Source organism: Uloborus diversus, chromosome 3 (assembly GCF_026930045.1).
Source record: "Uloborus diversus isolate 005 chromosome 3, Udiv.v.3.1, whole genome shotgun sequence".
In the NCBI taxonomy this organism is placed as follows: domain Eukaryota; kingdom Metazoa; phylum Arthropoda; class Arachnida; order Araneae; family Uloboridae; genus Uloborus; species Uloborus diversus.
The window spans coordinates 176,047,509-176,074,792 of NC_072733.1; the positions used below are offsets into that span (position 1 = coordinate 176,047,509).

The following is a 27,284-nucleotide window of genomic DNA, read 5'->3' on the forward strand; positions in this document are numbered from 1 at the left end:
TCTTAAACAATGCTCTTGAAATAAGTGCCATAGAGTTGCTCCCACAAATATTTTTTTCACAATATATTTCTGATATTTAATTTGAAAATATCATGATATTTTGATATTTTCAATATTTTTTTTTTTCGAAGTATGAAATTTGCAATATCAAAATTATATATATTAATCATATTAATATTATTCGTTTATCATTAAAAATAATCAAAATTAATACATTTTATTTATACAGCATATTAATGTATCATTAATATAATGTAAATAATATAATACTCCTTCTTTATTTTAAATTTATAAAATTATGTGAGTAACAACAATTTTAAGTAAAAATACCTTGTTGAGAGTTAAATGTTGGTCAGAAAAAATGGAAAATGTCTTATGGATGTGTATCTGACTAATGCATATTTTCATTTCTGCAATAAAATTCATTAAAGCAGATAACCAAAGAAAAATGTGTATAGTATTTAATGCTCAAATAATTAAATTAAAATTAGTAGAATGTATCCGTTATGTTATATTTCATTTCTCGTAGACTAAACTACCACATTTTACAAATGATTGTAAATATCATTTATATTTAAATGCCATTCTAAATATGTAAATTTATGTATAAAATGAATACTTAAGTATATAAATAATGAAAGAAACATTAATTTTAAAGTTGACGCATTATAATAATAACACAAGAATATTAACAGTGATTTGAGGAATCAGTTAATATTTGAAAGCTTAAGTTTGCGCTAATTGAAAAGATTGGATATGTATCAAAATATCGAATATTTTCGATATTTTAGAAAATATCATGATATTTTTGAACCCTGCTTCATATACTACAGATAAGGTACATTAAGGGTGCAAATTACCTGAACAAGATAGTTGATAGCAAAAACTAGCTGTTATGATGTTGGAACTCACACATCTATGTATACTTTATCTATCACTCTTGATTGTAAACAAATAAACAAATTAAAAACTATATTTTGTTATAGGGAACCTCATAGACTGGGAAATGATTAGTGGCAAACTTTAAATCTATATTACTTTTCATGCAGATTGCGGTTATGTCAGTCAGCTACCATGTTTTTATCAATTTTTTTTAGAGATTGTCTGTAAAAAAAATTTGGAAATTCAACTACACCATCAAATTCAGCTTGGAAAAAAAAAGGGGGGGGGGGAATATCATTTGAAAAGTGCTAATAAAATGTATTTCCACACTTTATAAATGTATAGCGCATAAAAAGAATAACACTCACCCACAGTCATAAACCGCATCAAAAGTGAAACATTTTGGACTGTGCTTGGAACTAACTAATTCGATGGCGCCACGTTCTGGAGAAATTTTCACAACCCTATAACAATAATCTACATTAGATTTTGAAATATTTACTTAGCAGACACAATTTTTAAAACCATAAAAAAATCAGGAAAGGATACAGCAGGAAGCAAAGGAAAATAAATGACAAAAAAAGATTTTTAGAAAAATTAAGAGAAAGTTTGAATCATATCATTTCATGTATTTTTCTAAACTATGATGAGTTATCAGTTCTGGCACCTGTCACACTAAATGATGAGTGATATCATGGTCAACTATTAGTGGTATCACTAACAACTTGCAGCCAGAACACAGATTAGTGATTCCCCAATCATTTGCATTAGTTATCACCTATCTATTATTTTTTATATTATTCCCTCCTCCCTGCTTCTAGGCACCTCAAAGATACTCAATTACTGATCTAATTAACAGATGAAAGATCTAACAAAAGTTTTCTACAATTGAAATTCAAAATTTTGATTTTAGCTTTTGGAATGAAATCTAAAAACTAAAAGAATGTAGTTAATAATAAAGACATGAGGGAATAGTTAAAAGGAAGCATTTTAATGATATCAAATCAGAATTTTAACTATTTTTATTTTCATAAACAGTTTTGGAAATTGACCAACTTTTACCTTTTTTTTAAAAAATCTTTGAAACTCGTTTATCAGTAGGTAAACCTTAATATTTCTCAAAAACAATATTAGAAATGAATTTCCTGGATGCAAATACATTATATCCCAAATGTACAAATAAATGTTTAAAAAAAAAGTACAGTTGGCTCTCTGTTTAACGACGCTCTATTGAACGACTTTCTCTATTTAAAGACGACTTTTCACGGTCCCCGATGCTTCTCTGTAGTTTTAGAAGCATTCTATGTAAGGACATATTCTGCTTAAGGATGATTTCTTATAGTCCCTTGAAAGTCTTTAACTAGAGAGTATATATATTTCATACCTTATGCACACTTTGTAGCAACAGGTATCATATGTCAATACTTTTTGCTGCCCTATACCTTTTGGAGTAGTGTTTTAAAATTTGATTTAATGGACACTAATAATTTTTAAAAAGACTTAAGTGTGTCAATTAGGCACTGGATACGAACTAAAAATATGAATTTACATGTTCCACATTTCATGCACACAAATTTTGATAACAAATGCACTAAAGTGTCCTTATGCAAAGTGCAGTTCTTGACAGACAAGTGATTTTAATTGAACAATCATAGCAGAAAAAGTTCAAATTGATTTAAGAAGAGCTTTCTTTTTCTGTAGAAATGGGGCTAAGCAAATAAAATTTTTTGCATATTTATGACAAAGTTCAAATTATTAGGAAAATTAGAACAGCTCCAAACCCCTGACACCAATGATTCTCAGCCGGTGGTAAAAAAAAAAAAAACTGTATGGGGTAAGCAGTTTACTAACAAAAAAATTTTAAAAATTATATTTATAATGCTAGAAAAAAAAATGTTTGTTAACACAAAAATAATATCAAATTTATTCCCTTAAACTGTTGGGTATTATGTTTCAGTATATTTCAAAGTTTTTATCTTATTTATATTTATATATTGATTCATTAACTTAGTTTTTCAAGGAGTATAAATTCCAACACATTTGTGGATCTTTGAACAGAATCCTTAAAAAAAAAAAAAAAAAGACACAAAGAGAAACTCAGAGAAAATTTTATAAGGTAATGGCAATGTTTTTATATTTATCAATAGACCAAGACTGTCAACACCAATGAACAATCCAGAATTCAGGGCTGTAAAGTGCACAAGAATGTACCCAGTAACTAATGAGTTCATACGCAAAGGCTTGAAGATATGTGAAAGCAACCATAAAATAATCGAGTACCAGGAAAAATGGAAGAAACATGTGGAATGAATGGATGATGACCGACTACCAAAAAGACCGATTAACGACAGACCTAGAGCTGCCCAGTTCAAGGCAGACCAACACTTTGGAGTATTGATCAGTGGAGCAGGAACAGGCTTTAAGCCTGATCCATGATATAGAAGATGATGAATTTTTCAAAGAATATTTTTAATTCAAGATTAAGGCAGTTCTTTCTTTTGCACAAAAATTTAGCACTTCAAAATTACTCAATCATTCAATCCCAAATTTACGGCCAGGTTAAGTCTGCACAAGCATTAATTTTGAGTGGCCTTTTCGTTTTGAAATGTAGAAAAAGAAATGATTCAGAAATATGTAATCAAAGTTTAACATATCATTTTATTATATTTTTATGCATAGCATCCACTTCATAACTTAGTGCAAAACCATTCTTGAAATATTTTACAGCACCCAAAAGCAGCAAAAATCTTCAAATCCTTTATATCAGCTTAAGAATACAAATATTTAGAACCACTTGACCCATGAGAAAGAAAATAAGACTCTGAACTACTTTATTATAAATGTTTGCTATGGTGCAGAGACAAAAAGTAAGTGATTTATAGAGAAAATATTGTGATCAGATGTTAAATTAACTTGATGACTTTTTTACTAGATAAACTTTAAACTTTAAATTTTCACTGAATAATAAGATTTATTGCTCATAGAAGTAAAATAAACATGGAAATACTTAATTATTAGTCCCAAAAATTATTACTGTTACTTCTTTTCTTTGAATGTTTGAAATATGTAAATGACAGTATAATAATCAAGCTAAATAACAGTTTAATTTATAATCAATAATTTCTTACGGATGATGACCAGCAGCAATTTCTCTATCACTCATAGGTCGAACACGAACAACCACTTTCACCGTTTCTAACACGCTTTTTCCAATCTGCAAAAGAAATTTATTTTGAAAATAAAATGTGAATCCTAGGATTAAATAAATTAAGATTGTTTGAAAAAATTACTGTGAAATATTGACAAATGAATAATGATTAAACAAATTAAACAATTTCAAGCCATAGTATGGCTTTAACTATAACAGGAAAATGAAATAAAAGCTTGATGAATTATCACATACTAGATGATACAAGAACTATTTCTAACGTAAAACAAATCACAGGAAATGTATTTTCTCCAGATAGAACATTCAATTAACATTTCTGCAATAAAATACAACTAAATAAGAAACACATATTGAATGACTATATCCGACATTCATGATATTAGTCAGAAATTCATAGATAGTCTACATGAAGTTTAGTAGTCTCTTTCTTTTCAGAAACTGAAAAGTAAATTATCATTATGCTGCAAATTGAGTGTCTCATGCATTGCAAGTAGGATTATCAATTCCAACTGCCACAAGCTAATAAGATATTTAATTGCTTCAAACTCATCAGATAAGTGACTGCAGACATTTGTTTTTGTTTCAGAGTTCATTGAAACATTTTTCTTTCAGCGTGCACAAAACATTCACAGCAGGGTGGCAGTTCCAAAGCCATTCATGGGAATATGCAATACAGTGGTGGCCAAAAAAATTGCATCACCAGCGAAATCCAAATATTTTTAGCATTTATAAGTAATTATGAAACATTAAACAGTTCTTGCATCAAATAACACGAATTGACATCGGTACATGACGCAAGCTATTGCGTAAGATTGCATCATCCTTCTAACTGTATAAAAAAACCAGTTGAACGTTTGACGCATTCATTTACAAGCTGGACTTATGAGTTGCAGTATGTCGAAATACATTCAACTGACACCACAAAGGAAGAGTGTTGCCGTTGCATTGGACAAAGAAGGATTGTCGTCACGTTCCATAGCAAAAAAAATAAATTGTTCGCAATGAACTGTTGTTGAACTACTGAATATGCTAAAGAGCACCAGAAGCACATTAAGAAAGTGGCAGTGGTCGTCCACAAATATCCAATGCAGCGCAGGACAGGTATTTGATACGACTCAGTCTTCGGAACAGACAATCATCTTCCACAGACCTTAGAACAGCATGGGAAAAAGAATCGGGTGTTCACGCATCCACGTCTACTGTATGAAAACGACTGTGTGGCGCCGGTTTGGTGGCCTTGTCAACCACGAAAGAAGCCATTGTTGACCAAAAAAAATGAGGAAACAACGTCTAGACTGGGCAAAAGCTCTTCAAGGATGGACTGTCGATCAATAGAAATCAGTTGTGCTTTCGGACGAGTCAAAATTCAATCTGCATGGGTCCGACGGACAGCACACAGTTAGACATCACAAAGGAGAGGAATATCATCCCGACTGCATTCAACACACAGTCAAGCATAATGTATCCCAGATGATTTGGGGATGTATTTCAGATCAAGGAGTTGACAGGCTTCACTAACTGAATTGCTTCCTACTATCCGGGATCACTTTACTTTAGTTCCAAACGTCATTTTCCAGGATGATTCTGCTCCATGCCATAGGGTAAAACTGGTAAGTAACAATTTAAAACCTTTATCCTGCCATTAGACTTAAACTGACATAGGGTTAAGTAATTTTTTTTTCTCTAAACTCACACGCAGGTTCAGAAATGGAAAATGAGCATGGGGTCAGCAGTTTGCCTTGGCCCGGAAACAGCCCCGATCTAAATTCGATTGAAAATTGTTGGAATAGAATGGGTGTAGAAGTGATGAAACATAAGCCAACATCACTTGCAAAACTCCAGGAATCAATAATTTGTGTCTGGCACCATGAACTCAGTAAAGAATACATTCAATCACTCATCAGCTCAATGCCCCGTAGATGTCAAGCTGTCATTAAAGCTAGAGGCGGACCAACAAAATATTAGGTTATATTTTATGATGTTCAAACATTTCCATGTTACTTTTGTTTACTTTTGAAAGACAGAAAGAGTGTTTCAATTAAAACCTCTACTTACTTTTCTGTTTTCACTTGGCAACGTGATTGTACTTCACATTGTACTTGTTACAGTTTTGGTCATGTATTTCCATAAATAAAGTAAATAATTATCGGATTCCTGCTGCTAAATGTTTATTTCATAAGTTTTGCAGAATTTCACATACATTCATCATTAATTGGTCGACCAAAACTTCTCACATACCCCTTTGTTGTTAAAATGCGAGGGTGATGCAATTTTTTTACCAGCACTGTACCTTCAATCAATAAAAATGGTGTTACAGGTATGAAATTTGGCCACAACAACCTAGAGAGAATGCCAGGCGGCTAGATGAATCTTGGTTCAACATATTCCTGACAAACAGAAGTGATTGTTTGGAGAATGAAAGAGCTTATGATATTAAGTATGGAGTGGAACCAATGGAATCAACTTTTTCGATTTAAACTTTGAGAAAAATTATCCCCTTATCTAACCGCGGGACGTCGAGGTATTATGTTAGAAAAATGTGATAAGAAGTTTGTTTTGCCCTGCTATAAGAGCAAGGAAGTTCTAAACCTTACCTTGAGTGCTTTTAAGGTTTATTTTATAAAAGTTTAGTATGAAAGTTGTTAAACGCTTAAGATAGGCCTAACAGGGCCATTGAAGGATTGCACTAGGCGAACCAAATGTTCAAACTGAGGGTTCTTCTAAGTAAAGAAGACCTTTCCTGATGTCTAAAAAGAGCTTGTCTGCTATGAAACAAGCATGCATGCTATCCACGAAAGGAATATGCTATATCAACTATTCTGTGAGTACAGCAGGCAGATGTGACCTTCAAGTTTTTTTGTGTGCTAGTTTTCTGTGAGGATTAACCCAATGTATGAACTTTCAAGTTTTTTTCAGGGACTTTTTCTATGTTTTGGCATTTACTCAACACTGCAACGTTCAGAACTTTTTAGAGAATTTAAAAGTCTAAATTATTTTGGAACATTAAATTGATTATTTTTACACACGTTGATATTTCTTATTTACATTTTTACTCTTTTTGAATAAGTTGTTATTTGTTTCTTAAAATGAGAGTATGTATTTTTTTCTCGGAGGTAGATCACATGGCCTCAGTGTTTAGTTGGCTTGCTCTAACCAGCTTTTAGTTCTTCGAACTTCAAGTCCTAACCCAGCTGCAGCCAATATCCTGTTTTGGTATGTATTTTAGTTTCTGCTGTAGCAGCCATGTCCTCTCTTGTCCAAAATGTTGTTCTTTTTAATGGCCTCTTGAGTTTGGCGAACTGCCAGAACTTGCAGAGCACCATATAAGGAGAACAAGGAGCTTGTTGAACCACAGGAGTATAGTTTTTCACTAAAAAAATTAAATCAAGTGCAAAAAATTAGCTTGCAAATCATCACAGAAAGTCATCTGCATCATCCAAATGGTTTCCGCTTGGTTGTCGCCCATTTTTTGGTAAAATTTGATGCATAGCACTATTTCAGTCTTTCTGTCATTTTCTTTGAAACTAACATTAAATTCAGATTTTAAATCAATACAAATCATGTTTTTATTTCATTTTTGATGTGTGCCCTTGAGTCTATTGTGAATAATATATGTCTGCACATGTCGTCGCCTCAGGGCAACAATAAGATATCTTAGTGTTATTTCTGAGATTAGATATCTTACTGTTGCTCTGAGGCGATGATGTGTGAATGCTCTATACAGTATATACAACACTTTGTTAGGTTATAGGACTAACAGCCATCTGAGGTCTCAAAGAATTTAAAAGTGAAAGTACTACAGATGCATAGAAGACCCTCCAATTAATTTCTTGCAAATTAAGTTAGTTTAACTAACCAAAGTATACAGGAAAACACTTACTATGTAATGACACTATAATTTCAGTTATCAGATCATTAAATTGTTCTGATGATTGAAAGTATACTGCAAACTAAAAACGTTTTGCTTACCTCAGTTACAGAATCCATTGTAATGGTTATTATGCTATAATCACCTGCAAAACAATAATTACATCTTCACTCAAATCAATAAAATAAATTAAAAAAATTATAACATTTAAGAATCTGGTGAACTCAAAAAATTTAAATGCAGAAAACAACATTATATTTTTAAAGGTTTCCTTCATTACTGTTTTTCATGATAAGAAAAAATTGAACAAATAATAAAGACCAATATAGCATAAGTACCCATAAGTCTGCAGCCAAAAGACCTTGTTGTCACAAAATGATTTCATAATCACACGACAAAAACTGCTTCAAACATGCTGGATTTATTTTATGGAGCTTTATGTATAACATAACCTCTCATTTTATACTGTTTTCTTCAATTCATATAATAAACAGGAGAGACCTGGGTTTGCATTCGGAGGGGTAAGTATGCGAATGAGCAATATTTTTTGTTTTTGATTCGGTAGCTCTGAGTCATCTATGACATGATTATCTTCGTATCCCACAACTGTGAGTATGTTTTCGTGAGATTAACAACGCCATATGGGTTGTGTGGGTGGATGGGGGGGGGGATTTCATAGTCACTGTTTCAGTTTTAGTAGTTTAAAGATTTCCTACACCATCTTCATTCATAAGTTTTGATCCAGATTATGATGCTAAGGGTCATTCCAGTGAGAATAGCACCCTATCTGCTTCAGTAAGGGATTCTGATCTGTTTCATTAACTAATAAGGTTTTTGATATGCCTACTATAGTGCTATATCTGAACCAAATCAACATGTGCTTCAGGGCACAGAGCTCTTATTTTAACGCAGGAGAAAGGAAAACCAAAAATGTTGAGACGAAAAACTTCTACAGCAATATTTATTGATACTCCTCTTAAAAGGGTTCTTGAAAAAAAAAAGAAATATTACAGCAAAACAAAAATCAGTACAAAAAAGCCACAAAACCTGCAAGATATCTTGCAAGATGAAACTCGAACAAAAAAACAATGAAAAAAGAAAGAAGAGACAGAATCCGAGGATGATGATGATGCAATTCGCCTGTATTATTGCTTGGAGCGTTTCAGAGACTGTATATCTTTTGTAAACTGGATCCAGTGCAGGAAACTTTATACAAGGGCCTAGAGGGGTGTACTGGAGGAGTGCTCATTTTCCTAGAATGTGAAAACAGCAATTCCTGGGACTAAATCGAATAAGCTAATAAATTTTATACAATGTTTATCAGGACTTATTACCAGTTTTATGGATAGCCTACAAAAATTCTTTTTTAGTGATGTATAAAAGTATACATAACATTGTTCAATTCACATAGTGATTGCTGTTTTCAACATAAACTTCTAAACTCGAACTAAACTTTTTCTGTGTAATACCTACTTTTAATACAATTTTGATTCTGATTTGGTTTTATTTTACTCATTGGTAAGTTTGACTTGCTTATTCAAAATATCCCTGAGGCTTGATGTCTATTTTCTATGTTTAATATGAGTTTTTCCTAATTCACTAACTTACCCCATGCTGCTCACTAACTTATTCCATGACGGGGTAAGTGCGCAAATTCTGCAAAGGTTTTTTAAAAAATTACATAAAAATACATGAAGCATAGTAGTGTCAAAACAAAAAAATTACTAATACTATACATACTGATACTGCATTTACAACCTTTAAAAAATAAAGTTCAAAAAGTTCGCCAATATGCTCCGGTCTCCCTACGAAGAAATAAGAAACATTGTGTGCTCACAATGAAATAGCATTCTCCCCCTCCCCCCTTTCTGAATGCAGAGTCTTATCTTAGTGAGGGATCTTAGTGTTGGAGGTTTTGAAGAACTTATAAATGAGGAAACTTGAACTTCGGCAAGCATTAAAATGTACGAAAAAGTCTTAGTATTCCTTACATTATTTGCTTTGTTTGTTTGCTGCTACTTTTGATATTAATGTTTTGTCAGTTAAGTCTTTGATAATTTTGAACGTCTTATCATGCCCTAGCAAACACTTTTCAAGAGCATTTTACACTTATTTTTCTGATGCTAAATGTTTGTTGTCAAACCGTCCGAGGTGCAGGGCGGTAGCGAGGCATTGATAGTAGGTAGTGCACTTCATTTACATGGCAAGTTACTCCAAAAAAAATTTCATGGGGAAGAATTTCACACATCTTACTCATAACCCAGGACCGCCAGAGGGTTAAATGCATTTCATGTTTCAACCGTCCCTAATATGGACATGGATGTCCAAAATAGGGAGAGGTGGCTAATTATACACACACTTACAAACATATTTGGTTTTTATTAATTAAAGTAAACCACAATAATTCTAAGTTTGCTAATTCTAATAATGCGTGAAAGTTGATATTTCAAGTCGTACACCCTCTTATATTTTTCCTTTCAGGAAAAACAATTGTAAAAAAAGTTTCACGTAATTTGAACAAACACAACCTGTGCTGACTTGCATCTGAAAGTGTAAAGGGTACTCAGGAATGAAAAAAAAAAAGTTTTTGGGAAGTTCGAAACTTCATGTTAACAAAATATTGTGCATTATAGCCTCACATGAAAAACAAGAATCAATTTTTTGAAGAAAATTTCAAATTTTAGGCTTCCTGCTGGACACCTTAATATTTTTTCATGTAGATACATATGTTTTTGGTGCAAGTGTGTTCTACCAACATAAAAAATAATAATAATAATGATTTGGTCTAGTACACAGTGCTGTTTCACACTTTCAGGCACAAGTCGCCATGGGTTGCCATTGTTCACATTATATGAAACTTTTTCTACAACTGTTTTGACCTAAAAGGAAAAATATAAGAGGGTGTGCAACTTGAAAATTTGACTTCTGTTGTCTTTGGGACATCCTAGTGGTCATACATTTTTGGAGTCCTATGACATGTACAAGGGGCTGAAACAAATCTATTTTTCCTAGGGTGTCCATTACGGTGGAAAAACTTTTTTCAACTAATCTTTTGCGACTTCTCCCCAAAATGCGCCAATAGACTTGAAAATGTGATTTGCAAAGTTTCAAGTCATTTCGATGATATTAACACATGCTGCAAAGAGGTTGAAGTTATGAAAAATAACAGTTTTTAGCAAAAAATTGTAGTTTTTCATTTGTAAATCAAAACTATTCATATTAGAAACTTCGTTCTGGTCTCATTTTATAGGGAATTTATTCTCATTAAGTCTATTTTGATCTAAATTCTTGTAAAAATTGATTGAATATTATTCAGGATTTTTCAAGTCAGGTCGTAGCTAATATCCTCAAAATCGCATAAAAAGAATGAATCTTTATGCAGTAAAGAACCTTTTATCCAGGAACCAAAAAACTGGGAAACCAGAAAACCAGCAACTTTTTCCCGCCTTTTTTTAAAAATAGGCATTTTTGGCAATTTTTGAAAAACTAAGAATTTTTTTTTTTTTTAAATACAAAAAAGAACATGAATAATTTCTTAATAAACACCATATTACCCAAGCATAACTCGGGAAAATGTTTGCAAACAACAACTTCAAGTGGTTATCCTTTATGCTGAGCAAAAATTTCCGAAATATTTTCTTGATAAAAAGTACATTCATAACTCTGAAATTTTCATTTTTTATTCTAACTGAAAGCTATGAAAATGAATATTGTTGCATTAATTTCTAAATAATTTTTAAATAATTCTAATCTAATGCAGTATTTTATTGAATGGCCTATAATTTAAGGCGTTTAGCATAAGTCATGTCGCGAAAAGTGCGGGAAACGCCGAAAACCAGATTCGTGAATTTTCCGGATAGTTAGTTGATCGTGAAATCTAGAAATCCATTAAATGCAAGACTAATAAGGCTGCAAGAACTCATAAATAAAATTTCTGTTGATATTAATGAAATGCAAATCATTAGTTATCAATAACTACAGGTCAACAGCTACAGGTATTTCATTGTGTGCTTCATCAATTCGGAGAGGTGTGCTGCAGTGTGGGCTGAATGCAAGGATTCCTTTATACAGGATTCCTCTCATGCAAAACCATCCCCGCCTGCGGCTACAATGGGCCAATGTGCATAGGAGCTGACGTGTTGATTGGCAGCAGGTTATCTTTTCTGACGAATCCCGCTTCAATTTATGGCACCATGATGGGCAAATTCGTGCCAGGCGCTATGCCAGTGAACGGCACATTCCGGAGTGCATTATCGAACGCCACAGTGGACGAACATCCGGAGCTATGGTCTGGGGTGCCATAGCATATCATGGACGATCACAATTGCTACGAATTGTGGACAATTTGAACAGTACCCTATACATAAACGAAGTTTTACAGCCCCAAGCTATTCCTTTCCTATAAGGATTGCAAGGGGCTGTATTCCAGCAGGATAATGCCCGTCCACATGTCGCCAGGACTGTCAAATCCTACCTTGATTCACAGCAGGTACAGCTTCTTCCTTGGCCTGTATATTCCCTGGATATGTCACTGACTGAGCATGTGTGGGATTTTGTTGGGCGGCGTCTCTCTTGTGATCCTCGCTCTGTCTTCGACGGACGAACTTTGGTCGAGCATACAAACAATATGGAATACTCTTCCGCAGGCAGATATTCAAACTTTGTTTCGCTCCATGCCGAGTCGTGTAGCAGTTCTTATTACAGCTCGTGGTGGCCACACAAAATACTAATTTCTTTCTTTTTTTGTAATTTGTTTGGTTTGAAAATGTAATCATTTATTTGTACCATTACCACTCAACTGTGTATTAAATTTCATTCATTTATGATGCTTCCTTCATGGTGTTGCAATTTTCACAAACAGGAGTGTATATACAGTGAAATCCTGTTACAACGAATACCGATACAACGAAATATCCATTTCAACGAAAGAAATTTTCAGCCCCAGTTTGATTTCCAGTACTACTAAAACCTCGTTACAATGAACAAAATTTCTGGTAATTTAAAGTTTGTTGTAACAGGATTTCCCTGTGCTATAGTAATGTCACTAAAAGTCGAAGCTAAAACAAACAACTGCATGTAAAACTAATGAAATTAGCACTAGAGGCCATAAATACTTTCCTCCTTGGTGGTCAGCGCAAAACAATAGCTTAAAAATTAGTCTTGTAAGGGCTTTCGACCCCCTAGAGAAAAACTTCTACTCCCAGGAAAGTGGTCTGTGTTCTTAGATGGGGACTTGTTAGGGCTTTTGTTAAAATGATAATCATTTTATGGCTCCTTTCTGCAGTGCAAACTGGTGTTTTGTGAGTACAGTTGTTACAGAAAAAGTATTTGTATTTAGCATGTCGCTACCACAGCTTAGAGGTACGTTCAAAAGGAGTTTTGATTTGCAAAATAGGTAAGTCCACTAGTTCTCAAGCAGATATTTTTCAAGAATTTCAGGATGAATGGTATAGATAAGACGCATAGAAAATTAAAAACAAAACAAGCAATCCTGGTGAAATTTCAAGCTTTCTTTTTGAGAAATAGAAACAGTAGCAACCTAGGGATGACTAGAGTCCCTGTATAGAGGAAGTCCCAACAAGGTATTCATTCAACTCTGCTTAACTTATTTAGGGAGTCATTCTCCAAACAACGTTGCTTTTCGAGTACTGGCTTCATTCATCACACCAGTTGGACGGCAAAGGGAAATAAGTGGGCATTGTCAAGTTTGAGTAAAACGTGTTTAAGGATAAGATCCTAGGTAGGCTTTCATTGAAAAGTTTTTCTAAAGCATGCTGTATAACAGCACCTACCAGGCCTACTACAACTATTATCTTGCCCTAAGACAGAAGAAAGGCTCACCTACCATTTGTACTGGTTATCTTAAAAATTTTTGATTTTCCCACTTACATCTTTTTGCTTCTCACTGCCTCATATAAGGCAGTGAGAAGCAAAGGAATGTAAGAGAATTTTTAAAGTTCCTTATAAAACGTGTTAAAAGTTTAGATTCTAGTTAGGCTTCATCGGCACCCATATGGGGGGGAGGCAAGGAGGGGCTCAAGCCCCCCTCAGAAATTGGAACTTCATCATCATCTTCATGGATTAGGCTTTCAGCCTGATCCGGCTTCCTGGTCTGCCCACCGCTTTATAGGTTGCCCGCGGTCTCGTTTGCCTTTGGGTTGATAGTAGTAGATGGCCATTGGTAGTCTTCCACGCGGCAATATTGGTACATGGTCTCTCCATTTGATACGATAATCATAATTTTTCCATTAAGGCTGTAGTTCTGTAATTCTTTTCGTAAATCATTATTTTTGTCTAGGATGGTGCAATGTTTGATCCCTCAAAGAAATCGCATCTCCGCCGTCTGAATTCCGTTTGTTGTCTGGGAGTTCATGGTCTATGTTTCCCAGCCATATAGCAGTGTTGGCACTGCCATAACCCTACAGAACTTCATTTGAGTTTCTCTTCTTGTCTTTCCTTTTAAGGTTCTCATCAGCGTACCACAAATATGTTGGAACGTATACACTTTGTTCTGGATATCAGAATCGTGTTGGTATGAAATGTTACAGCCAAGGTAATTGAAATTATTGACCTGTTCAATAATTTGGTTGTTGAGGACGATTTTAGTTCTTACCGATTCCTTTCCCCGGAATGCCATCAATTTAGTTTTTTGTATCGAGATCTCCATATTGTAGTCTTGACATATTTTTTGTAGTGTGTAAAGGGATCGTTGCAGGTCATCTTCATTCGGTTGGATTATAATCAAATCATCAGCAAACTGTAATGTATTAATTACAGTTGTCATGTTGAGTGGAATACCAGTCTTGACCAATGCTTTCCAAGTGCGTAAAATGTCATCAATGTAGATGTTAAAAAGGGTTGGTGATAGACCACAACCCTGACGCATGCCCTGGTTGGTTTCTATTTTCATTGTGTCAATTTTTATTTTTGTGCTTTGATAGAGGGATTGGCATGCTGTATTAGGTGCATAGGAATGCCTCTTTTTTTCATTATAATCCATAATTTTTCTCTATCTATACGGTCAAAAGCTTTTTCAAAATCTATAAATAGCATATGCATTTCAAGGTTAAATTCTGTTTTTCTATTAATTATCTTAAGAAAAATATTAATGTATTGGAAAGGGTTCAAAGTCGGGCTACAAGGCAAATAAATGGATTTTCTCATTTAGACTATGATTTCAGGCTTAGAAGACTAAAAATGTACAGTTTTGAGCAAAGAAGAGACCGAGGGGACATGATTCAGTTGTTTAAATTTATTAAAATGAAAGATGTTACGGGGCTGAAGTTTAGCACTGAAAACAGGACAAAGGGTCATTGTTTTAAGCTATTTAAATCTCAGGCTAACATGGATATTAGGAAAAATTATTATTTTAGCAGGATAGTGGAACCTTGAAACAGCTTACCGGAAGAGGTGGTAATGAGCAAGGGAGTAGATAATTCTGAGCGGGCCATTGATCTTCACTGAGAATTGTAAATTGACTAGGACCAGTCTAGCTGGGCCCAGAGCCTGTTGCTGGTCGTCACTTTTGTATTTGTATAATTGTTTTACCACGTAAACATCGTCTATGCAAGACCTACCCCGTCTAAAGCCTGAGTGTTAATTCCAATAATAACTTTGAACTTCCATGCTTTTAGTACTTTTCTCTTTTCAAAAATGTAAAAATATTTCTTCTCTAGCCATTAATGAATAAGCTATTAAAAATGTCAAATTTTAATAACTCAAATCTGGACTGAAATGGGCTTCCATGGGGAAAATATTCTGCTAAACCATGGGGAAAATATCTGAGCCTCCCCTTAAAATTTTGCATATGGATGCCCATGGTAGGCTTTTGTTGCAATGTTTTTTCTAAATCATGCTATATAACATTCCCCTGCTAGAGCTACTAGTACCAACTCTTTTCCCTAACCAGAGGAGAGGTTCCTCTATTATTTGTAACGATTATCTCCAAAATTTTAATTTTGTTGATTACATCTGTTTGCTTCTCACTGCCTCATATACTCTTCAGACATATATCTTTCCAGAGATCAGCTTTCCTTAATCGATTTAGAGATGAAAGGTATTGAATGTGCAGAGGAATTAGCAGATGTAATCGCAAACATTTTCAATGCTTCTTATAATTCGGGACAGTGCCAGAGGACTGGAAGCTGGCGAACATTACACCGCTCTTCAAGAAAGGGTCTAAAGGGAGTGCGGGAAATTATACACCTGTGAGTCTAACTTTGGTGGTTTGCAAAATTTTTGAAACATTGATGAAAATTAAGATAGTAAATTTTCTAGAGACTAATAATCTATTGACTAGTTTTCAGTACGGTTTCAGGAAAGGTAAATCTTGTGCAACTAATTTATTACATTTCTATGACAAAGTTACCATGGCTTTGGACAATAAGAAGCCTGTAGATGTTGTTTACATTGATTTTCAAAAAGCTTTCGATAAGGTACCGCACGTTGCTCTACTTAGCAAATTAGCTGATATAGGAATAGGAGGGAAAACTTTCATTTGGGTAAAAAACTGGCTGACCGGAAAGAATCAAAGAGTAGTTGTAAGGGGAAATTATTCTAATTGGAGTGAGTTCTTAAGCGGGGTTCCTCAAGGATCAGTGTTAGGCCCTGTTTTGTTCATTGTCTTTATGAACGATATTCACAAAAATATTTCTGGGAACATGAATTGTTTTGCTGATGATGTCAAAGTTATGGGGACTGTAGAAAATGAAGAACAAGCAAATCAGCTGCAAGAGGATCTAGATCATATTACGGAGTGGGCTGATAAATGGGGTATGGCTGTTAATGTTGGGAAATGTCAAGTGCTACATTTATTGCATGGAAATAAGTGTACAAGTTATTATTTGCAAGATTCAGTCATTAGTCAGGCAGACAAATATACTGATCTGGGGGTCTTAATAAGTCAGGATTTAAAGTTTAGCCAACAGTGCAGCATTGCTAGCAACAAAGCCAATAAGATGCTTGGGTTTATCAATAGATCTATTTCAAATAAATCTAAAGAAGTTCTTCTGCCCTTATATAGAAGTTTGGTAAGACCCCATTTGGAGTATGCTGTTCAGTTTTGGTCTCCTTATCTTAAGAAAGACATTAATGTATTGAAAAGGGTTCAAAGGCCGGCTATAAGGCTAATAAGTGGACTTTCCTACTTAGATTATGATTCCAGGCTTAGAAGGCTAAAAATGTAGTCTTGAGCAAAGAAGAGACCGAGGGGACATGATTCAGCTGTTTAAATTTATTAAAACGAAAGATGTTACAGGGCTAAAGTTAAGCACTGAAAACAGGACAAGGGGTCATTGTTTTAAGCTATTTAAATCTCAGGCTAACATGGATATTAGGAAAAATTATTATTTTAGCAGGGTAGTGGAACCTTGGAACAGCTTACCGGAAGAGGTGGTAATAAGCAAAGGAGTAGACAGTTTTAAGAGGGCCATTGATCTTCACTGGAGATTGTAAATTGACTAGGACCAGTCTAGCTGGGCCCAAAGCCTGTTGCTGGTCGTCACTTTTGTATTTGTATTTGTATTTGAACATATTTGGTTGTTTTACGGAAAAATACTGTTTATTGTCTGTAACCCAGCTTTGGCCCCCAACCAAGATCTACAGTTATTAAAATCTTTGGTTCAATACAAGAGGATTCATGAAGATGATGTAGGCACAGAACTACCTAAAATAATTAACCATCTGTAGTCCCTGAACTCAGAGAATGTTGCATTTCCCTTTTTTGATGATACTTTAAAAAAAAAAAAAAAAGATGAAAACAAAGAAGGCTGCAAAATTAAAATCCGAAATGGAAGATAATGAAGATGATTGTGATGATAGGGAAACAAAAACACAGCTTAATCTGAAAGAGGCTTAGTTTATTGAACAAAGAAGTACATTTCTTTATTTGTCCTCAAACATTTTAAGAGATTCAATTTTTTAAAGAGATTCGAAATCGAGGCAAAGTTTTTAAATACTGATCTTGATGAATATATAGTGTGAAAACCAATATTATATTAAAGCTAAAAAAAATAGTAAACGGTTTAAGGGTTGGTTAATGTCACAGCTGAAAGAGGTGTAAAACTAATTTCTAACTAACGAGAGTTTCTATTACAAGTTATGTCTGAATGCAGGCACATTCTTCCCATTCATCAAAGTCTATGATATCGAAGCCACTACCACTTTAATTTGTCAATGAAAAGTAATAACATAATGATGTTTACTTTAACAATATAAGTAATATAAAATGCTTTTTTTTTTTTTTTTTTTTTTGTAATTTCAATTCTTTGCTTTCTCTTCTTAGCTGCTGAGTTCTTTTATTTTAAATCAGTTATTTGTTATTAATTTTTAAAACACATCCAAATGAAGCCTTTTTAATGAATAAATTAAAATCAACATCCTGTGTTTGCACTTTGTTTTCAGTAAACTGGTCCTCAATAGGTTAAAGAGGAACATTTTGTAATGGCTAAATGCTCAATTACATAAAAACTATTTACAGAAGTCATAAAAAAGGGAAAAATTCAGAGAATGGTGATCTGTAACATTAACATTAAAAGAGATGAAAAAATAGAAGACTTACCACAAATAAGACTTTCTATAAGTTTTCACCATCCAATACTGGATTGGATGATGAACCTTCCAAGCTCTCTTGGAGACACCAGAGGGCTTTAAACTATTCCACTATAAACCTAAAGTGAAATAACATAGATTACATACTGTAATATAAAGAACATGAGAGCATTATGTTTAGGACAAAATAAAACAAAAAGCTTGCATAAGGAAAAAGAAAATATTTTTTAAAACATCATGCAAAACAAAAAAAAATGTAGGTATTCTACAGAAAATGAAAAATACTTTTTAATGTTAAAAAAAAATATTCAAATTAATTTCTAGAATCATGGCTATCATGGGCGCCGATGTGCAAAATTCTATTGGGGGGCAGATAGTTTCCTCATGGTTTAGCAAGATATTTTCATCATAGAAATCGATTTCAGTACAGAATCGAGTTTATAAAATTTAACATTTTTAATAACTTATTCATTAACGGCAGGAGAAGAAGTGTTTTTAAATTTTTTGCAAAGAAAAAAGTACTAAAAGCAAGGAAGTTCTCATTTCTGAGGGGGGCTTCAGCCCCCACTTGCCCCCCCCCCTCATATGGGCGCCCTTGATGGCTCTCTGTGTGGTGTACGGGATGTGCGTCATAATGAAAACTTAACACTACCAATGCAATAGTGTACTAGTACTTACTTCCATCCTGAAAATAAATTTTTGAGTCTATGAGTTTTTCCTTTCTTCTTTCTGAAAATTACCTACTACGACAGGTAGTCGTAGTAGGTAGTCGTAGCAAGTAGGTCTACTGTCGTAGTAGTCGCTACGTCGTAGTCACTTGTCGTAGTAAACCTACCTACTACGACAAGCGACGCAAAGGAGGGTAATGTGTTTATTGATAATTTACGTTGTTTGAACGGAAAGCGAAAGGCTAAGTTCCGTAAGTCATTCAACAATATTGCGTACTAATACAAGTAGAGATGATACATAATTAATGTCAATGTGAAGAAATGAACATTGGAAACTTGTTTAAAGGCTTACCAAAAATGTACTGGTCCATTGAAACTAAAATAAATAAACGAACAAAATAAATTAATAAATCCTGGCCACAAGCAGAGGCAGAGTTCACAACTCCTTAACACCTATCGGACCTAACACCTAAGAGGCTGAGCGAAAGAAGGATTGGAATCGCTCACTATTTATACTTGCTTGCATCGATTGCATATGATTGGGCATCAAAGGATGCCAACTTAAAACTAAAACTTTACATGTGCCGAAAGAGTTGAGAAGTTAATATGATTTGAAAAAAGAAAATTTTACATTATTACATAAAGAATGAGAACGCGGTTGAATATTGTTTACCGATGTCTATCATTTATGAGTCTATGTATGTATGTTTGTTCCTATGTGGCATTGTTAGAGGCTAAACGCCTTGGGAAATTTTGATAATCCTTACATCAATCGATTTGTCTTAACCTTGGGAGTGTCACTAAACTCGTGACAGAAATCAAAATTCACCATATCAACAATCAGTCACCATATTGTCAGTTTGGGATCGTGTCGCACACTACTTACGTGCGACACAGCGTGCGACAAATGCAGGTAGCATAAATCTTGCAAAGAAGTATGCAAAACTGTACAAAATGAACATAAAAGTTAGAACTAGCTTTAAAAAAACAAAAAAAAACCTGAAGCATACATGGTACAAAGTTATCGCTATAGTGCTTGAAAATATGAAGAATAGAATGCTAATCCCTTCCCCAAGAATGAAATATTTAGCTAATCATAGCTGCCAACATATCGAACTTTAAAAATCTTACAATGCATGCTGTGGTGTATTTGTATACTTTTTTAACCAACACACAACGAACGATTAAAACTAAAAACATTATATTTTCAAATCTTTACTTATATACTCAGCACAGAAAAAAAAACGAAAAAAAAAAGTGGATTCACAATAGAGAAACCTAGGATTACAATAAGCAGTTAGTTTCAAAAAGGTAGGCCTGTGCATTTAAAAATTTAAGAATACAAGTGTGCACTTTTAAAATATTGTCTTTCTCTCTCTCTCTCATCATTTAATATTAATCTTTAAAACTATTCTTTTGGAAGAAACTAATAACTTGCTGTATTATCTTACTTTTTCTTTTGTAAATTAATGCAGTCAGCTGCTTTTGCTGAAACTACTTTAACTGGAACTTAAGCTTTCTTAAGTTGCTGACTTAGCAACATTCAAAAATTTTATTTCAATAACTTATTCAAAACAGAAGTTCTTTTTTTTTTTTTTTTTTTGTAAGTTCTTAATGATTAAAATGTTATCCAGGTTATTATCAAACAGAGAACTGCACAGCTCTGTCCTTGCCTTTCTGACACTACTGAATATTCTTTTGCACTCTGCATTGCTATGAGGTATGGCTAGAATGGAAAGCATAGAAAAGGAGAGCCTTTCATACTTCAATGAACCATTGACATCAACTAATTTTTTCAAAGCAGCCTATTTTTTTATCGATCCTCCCCTTTTTTAGCACAACATCGGGCAAATTATCTATTTGTACAGAGCGAAATTCACTTTGGATCTTATCTTAGGCTCTTCATCTGCAGTTTCTCTATTCTTCTGAAGCAACATAACAGGAAACTCATTACAAAAAAACAATACCCAGAGATCTAAAACCTAATTATCTTACAATTACGCCATAAGATCTTACAAACTTACAATACCTTCAAAAATCTTACAATTTTAGGCTAAATCTTACAAGTTGGCAGCTATGGCTAATGAACTTGATCAATTTCAAATTCAATTGCTATTTAAATAATTTCATACATTACGGAGTGATGCAAAAAGGGCATACAACATATACCAACATATATATTTGAATAGCACCTCAATACAAATCTATTATTACTGGTTTGTCAAAAATATGGCAAAATAAAACAAATGCTAAACAGGGAATAAAAATATTATTTGACACTAAAGCAGCAAATTTTAAGCAAAACAACAAAGTTCTATAGCAAATCGTTTTTTTTTTTTTTTTTTGGCAAGGGAGGTGGGAGGCTAATAAAATAAGGGGTGTGAAAATAAGCCTTGCATTACGGATCAATAGTTCTTGCATGGTGTACGATTCAAGAAATTACCAAAAGAGGGATTAACTAGAAACGGATGCTAAAAGATTGCTGCATATGTACATTGTGCTAAATTACTGTAAGTTTCTATTCCATACGAAAAACTATTAAAATAAATTAATGTACAATAGTTTCCAAATGTAGAAACGTCACATCAACATAATCATCACACAGGGGGGAGCAAAGTTGGGCGTCAGAATGACGACTGGGTTAAAAATCACGGTTGTCAAAACCAAATTTATAGTTGCAAAATATGACTAGCGACAAATACTTTCAAGCACTGAATAAGTCAATGAAAATTCACTTAAAAAAGTAAAATAAAAAATAGTTATTAAATAAAAATAAAAAACAGTTATTAAATAAAAACAAAAAACCCAAATGCGTAAAAACCAAAAAAAAAACTTAAAAGAAAAATATATAAGCACAGTATTTTAGAATGTTATTAAGTACTACTGAATAACTACTTGAAATAATTTTATAATCGATACACATTAAAAAAAAATCATAAATTCAAAAGCAGAATAGAAAGATCAACAGTTGGGGCCCATTCAAAATTTATGGAGTTTCTTGACTGGTCATCGACATCGGCAGCAGATGATAACTTGAAGAAAACATCAGCTCATCGGCCTTGGAAAACATCTAAATATCATAGATGTTTTCTCTGACTGATATATCGCCAATGTTTTTCAAAATACAAAGGGGAAAAAAATATAACATTTATTTATCAATTTTTTACTGCATAATTAAAAGTAAGTACAGGATAGGTTCCAAAATAGGGCAGCAACGGGTGCAAAACCGGTTTTGGACTTAGGAAAATGTTGAGTTTCAGATCACTTACTGAAATGTTCACAAAATGGCCGATACTTTACAAATACCCACTTTGATAAGAGTTTTAAGAATTTTATGCTCTTCAGTTGAAATAATTAGAGTATGTATTAGCATACATGAAATACACCGCCAGCTCAGTCATTTCCAGCCAAGGACTGCAGTTTCGTGCTAATAAGCACGAAACTGCAGTCCTCGGGTGGAAATGACTGAGCTGGCGGTGTATTTCACATATTTCTGCTTTAGCCCTGGTTATTGGGCGGTAATTTAGTGAATATGTATTAGCATGTTAGTGAAGCAGTTTAGTACAAAAAACGAGGCTGAAATTTGGGGGGATCAACCAAAGTCGTGGGACAAAATTTCTGAAATATTTCTTTCCCGAACAGAAAATTTAAAACCTTGATATTTCTCTAACTTTAGCATACCCCTTTCATCTTAATGCTAAACAAATACATATTTGCATATTCCAACTTATAATCTAGCCCTTAATTGAAGACTAACTGCAGTAAATGCTCAATCATAAAAATAGTGCGGGAATCACCAAATCCAGGTTTTGGATGATGATTAAAATCCCTAAAATGTCATTATTTTTCTTTCCCGCTTTTGAGGTCTAAAAAGAAGAATAGTTTTTTCACTGAAACCTTTATTTATACTTTTATAGCTTATCGCCTTAAGAAATGCCTGCATGCTGAGAAATTTTACTTTCACGGTTGCTTTAAAAAAAAGAAAAAATTTTAAGATTGAAAAATGAAAAACAAACATTTCCTTAAATTTTATATTCACCTTTCTCCTAACTATATTTGTCCGAACATAATCATAAAATCATTCTCCACAGTTATTAAGGTGAGCGACTAATGAAAGCAAAATCAAGAAATTTAATTTAATGAATTGTAATAATTTTGTGTGTTAAAAAAATGTTCAAAAACTTAAATAAATTCTTTTATTCTTTCAAGTCAATTATGTCTTTTGGCAATATTTGATGATGTTTGGGGGATGGGGTTAAGGGACCCTTGGACATAAATTAGAAAAAAAAATTGAAGTCATGGAAAGAAGTTTAAGAAAACCATCAGTGATGTTGGGGGCGGGAAAGTTTCAGAGGTGTCCCTCCCCCAAAAATCTTCCAAAATTGAAGTGTTAAAAATACGACTGTAGACCCCAACTTTGGTAGCAAAAGCAGACAGGGTGGGGTTCAGGGACTTGTCCAGAGCCATTTTCAGAAATTAAAATTCTAAAAATGCTATTTTAGAGGATGTGCGATAATATTAGTAGTTATTCATTAGCACGAAGCTGCAGTCTTCAGCTGGAATTGACTGAGCTGGCGGTGTATTTCGAATATTAGTAGTGTTCGCCCTCTGCAGGAATTTTTTCAAAATGAAAGTTTTAGAAATGATATTGTACGCTTTAAAGAAAAGGATCGGGTTCATTAACTCTCCCGTAGAAATTTTTAAAAATGGAATATTCAAAAAGCAATTTTAGACAGTATCCGAAGATGTTAGAGGTGTGTGCGGGGGGGATCTTTGCCAGTGATTTTTCAAAATTTAACTCCTAAAATAATTAGTAATTTTTTAGATTTTCTTCTTTTATTAATTGAAATACAAAACATCATTCAAAATTTTTCTTTTACTTCCATTTTTACCTTTGAACATTTAAATAGTAAATGGTGTGACTTTTTATTACAATTCATCAACTTCCTCTCTTTTTCTCTATTATTTCTTTTTTGTTTGAGACATATTTCTGCGGCCCATATATTTTACTCTACTTTGGTATGATTTTCGACAAAATATATTCAGTAAAAAATGAGAAATGTCAGAGTCTTCTACCTCTATCATATTTATTGTATATACTCACATATAATTCAAGAATTTTATTATAAAAAATTGAGGTTTAAAGTTAGTGGGTAGATTTATACGCAGGGCAGAATTTACGAAAATTTTCCCAGATTTTTCTTAGAAAAAACCACTTTGTGAAAAAAACACAAACATTTTCCAGCTTTTAGTCCATCCCTTTTCAGAAAATGCTAAAGAGGTAAATAATTAAACATTCTGCTATGATTTACATGGTCTGACTGTGAAATACAGAATAAATAATTACTGTGAACGGCTGATTACATGAAAAGTGCGGGAATCGTCGTATTCACGAATTTTCCCGATAGTAGTGAATTATTGCTCAGTTTTTAAAAATAATATAATATGGGGCAACAGCATAATATTTTATTCATGGAAAATCAAAATGAAAGCAATAAGTAAAAAAAAAAATCTTCACAGCAAAATCGAACCCTTTACAAAAAAATCGAGATCGCAAAAGTGAACCTTTTTGGTGCAAAAGAAAAAAAAATTGGACGTTTTTTTTTACCATAAAAAGTTTATAACAGTTAATTTCCCTGCTTTTTAAAACATTTAAATTCGAAATTAGCGGCAAAACGCTCTTGTTTTTTCCAAAAGTAGGGACTCTACTTATACGCGGGTTTCTTATTTTTCTCCTAAAAGTAGGGAGGCGACTTTTACACGCAATCAACTTATAAGCAAGTATACATGGTATTTATCCATTCATTTTCTTAAACATGACTTGCCATCTGTTTCTACAATGTACTGAATACTTTTTTGTTCCTCAAAAAAAACTTGAAACCTATATTTCGGCCATCCTTAGGAAGGCGATTACATCGGTCATTTGAAACAAAAAACAATCGGCAGTCATCAGCCAAAAATAGGCATCAGCTCATCGGCAAAAAATTGCCATCGATGGAGCCCTAATGTTTTTCATTCCTATTACGGCAGTTAATAACCCAAATGTATTCACCATGTTAAAACTGAAAGTAATCACATCAGAAAACTAAAAAAATAAAGAGTTCAATATCCACATTTTAACATTGTTCATTCTTTTTCATATTTGTTTCCGTTTCATTCCATTTCTCTTTATCATGTTACTTATTTTGCTACTCACATTACAAATTTAAAAAGTATGGTACAGCCTTCGAAACTTCACACTTCGCAAAACGACAAAGATACGTCAAGTTAACAAAACTTCTACTTGATTAAAGATTAAGAATTTATATGAAATTAATAAAATTAGTACTTTTTGAAATTCATATTGTAAGTTTTGGGTGTAACCTAGTTTGATCTGTTTCGGTTAATCAGTTTGCAGGATTTACTGGAGAATGAGTGCAAATCCGTTTGCAAAAATACACAATTCTTTTTTAGCTTTTACATAATGTTTTCAAGAACTATTATAGTTTTTAGCTAAAGTTTGAACGTATGCAAATGTTATTTATTTCTTTTTCATACATTAGTATTATTTTTAACCTATTTTGTAGATTATCTGCCAATTTCAATTATCGATTAAGATAAAAGTACTTTTATGCAACTGGATCTGAAATGCTGATATTGAAAATTACCCATATCCTCAAGCACCAAAATGTTAAAACAGATTTTTAAAAAAGAACATTAAAAATGTATCAACAATTAAGAATACACCAACTTCCATAGCATCCATTTTTAAAAACTCACCTTATTCCACAAATCATACTCAGTTTCTTGGAAAATAAGAAATTCTCATGCATTTTTACCTTTTCTTCATGAAAATTCTGACTTTCTATACCATTAAAACAACCCCAAACTGTAGAGCCACCATTTAAATAGTACCTTAATATCAGAAAGTACCCATACTATACATTTTTTTTTCAGTCTGTGAAAAATATGACACCAATATCTTTTATCACCATGAAAATATAGAAAATAGCTGATTATGACTCGTATTATAGTTTCAAAATCAAAAAACAGTGCAGTCTTTAGATAAGATTAAAAAATATTGTGTAGGCAAACAGTTTTGCTTCACATTGAGTGGTAAAATTCGCCTCATGAATTTCATCAAAAACTAATTCTTTCAAAATATTAAGCCGAATCTTTCTAAAATATTATCTTCGCATTTAAGTAGTTGGAGAAAAGAATTCATAAACAATATCAATAGGCAAAATAGACTTACCGGTTTTTAAAATAAAATGAAAGCCGAAAGTTTAGCCCAGTCAGTACGATGCTCGGAACACACACAGAACAGAACAGAACAGAAACACAAACCACAAAAAAAATTTACGATCTCAAACATAATCAAATTCAGCAGTTTATTCTTTGAGAAAAAAAAAGAAATACGTACCAGTTTTAACCAACAGCAAAGGAAAAAACCCAAACGAAAAAATGCATATCATTAAACAATAACAACAGAATAGATGACTAGATCAGCTACTACAAACGGCGGAAAGAACAGAATCGGTTGTGGCTATTGAGCCGTCATGCTGGTTCAATAGAAAAGGAGCTATTCTGATATTCTGTCACTGATATTAGCGCTTCCCAAGCGGTAAAATGCTTAAACCGCGCCTCCTTACTGCTTTAAGAATCACACAGTCAAATTCTTGCGTGCACGATAAATGGCGCTAGTTTTCCCGTTTTACTACCAGTTCTTGGAACGGTCTAGGAAGATTGGGCGCCACATATTAGGCGCCGGGAACATTGAGCGCCGGGAACTTTGGGCGCCGAGCGTTTTGGGCGCCGGGAACTTTGGGCGCCAGGCATTTTGGGCGCCGGGAACTTTGGGCGCCGAGCATTTTAGGCGCCGGGTACTTTGGGCGCCGAGCATATTTTGCCCAGTTCCCGGGGCCTAAAATGCTCGGCGCCCAATGTTCCCGGCAGCGAATTTTGAAACGCTCTCAATGCTTACGTTACGGTAGCCACCGGTTAGTTAATCACGAGACAGCTAATGATCACGTGCTCTAATCAACTGCTTAGAATGGTAACCGGTTGATCATAGAACGCTGTGGTTAGTATTCGGTCGACCGGTGAGGTTCATCGAACGCAAGGAATGCAAGCTCAACTGGTAGCTACCGGTTAATCGATCACGTGACAT

General features: G+C 33.6%; 1 protein-coding gene across 1 annotated transcript in view; it reads right to left on the reverse strand.

The window, feature by feature from the left end:
* LOC129218388 (kinesin-like protein KIF3B) overlaps nt 1-26,624 on the reverse strand; it is a 73,669-nt gene extending 47,045 nt beyond the window's left edge. Inside the window, exons 1-5 of the mRNA XM_054852634.1 lie at nt 26,538-26,624; nt 18,478-18,586; nt 8,021-8,064; nt 4,011-4,096; nt 1,251-1,346 (exon numbers count right to left, since the gene is read on the reverse strand). Of these exons, the coding sequence (XP_054708609.1) occupies nt 1,251-1,346; nt 4,011-4,096; nt 8,021-8,038 (200 nt within the window). The 5' untranslated portion in view covers nt 8,039-8,064; nt 18,478-18,586; nt 26,538-26,624. The remainder of the gene's footprint in view (nt 1-1,250; nt 1,347-4,010; nt 4,097-8,020; nt 8,065-18,477; nt 18,587-26,537) is intronic.
* Nucleotides 26,625-27,284: the final 660 nt, after the last annotated feature.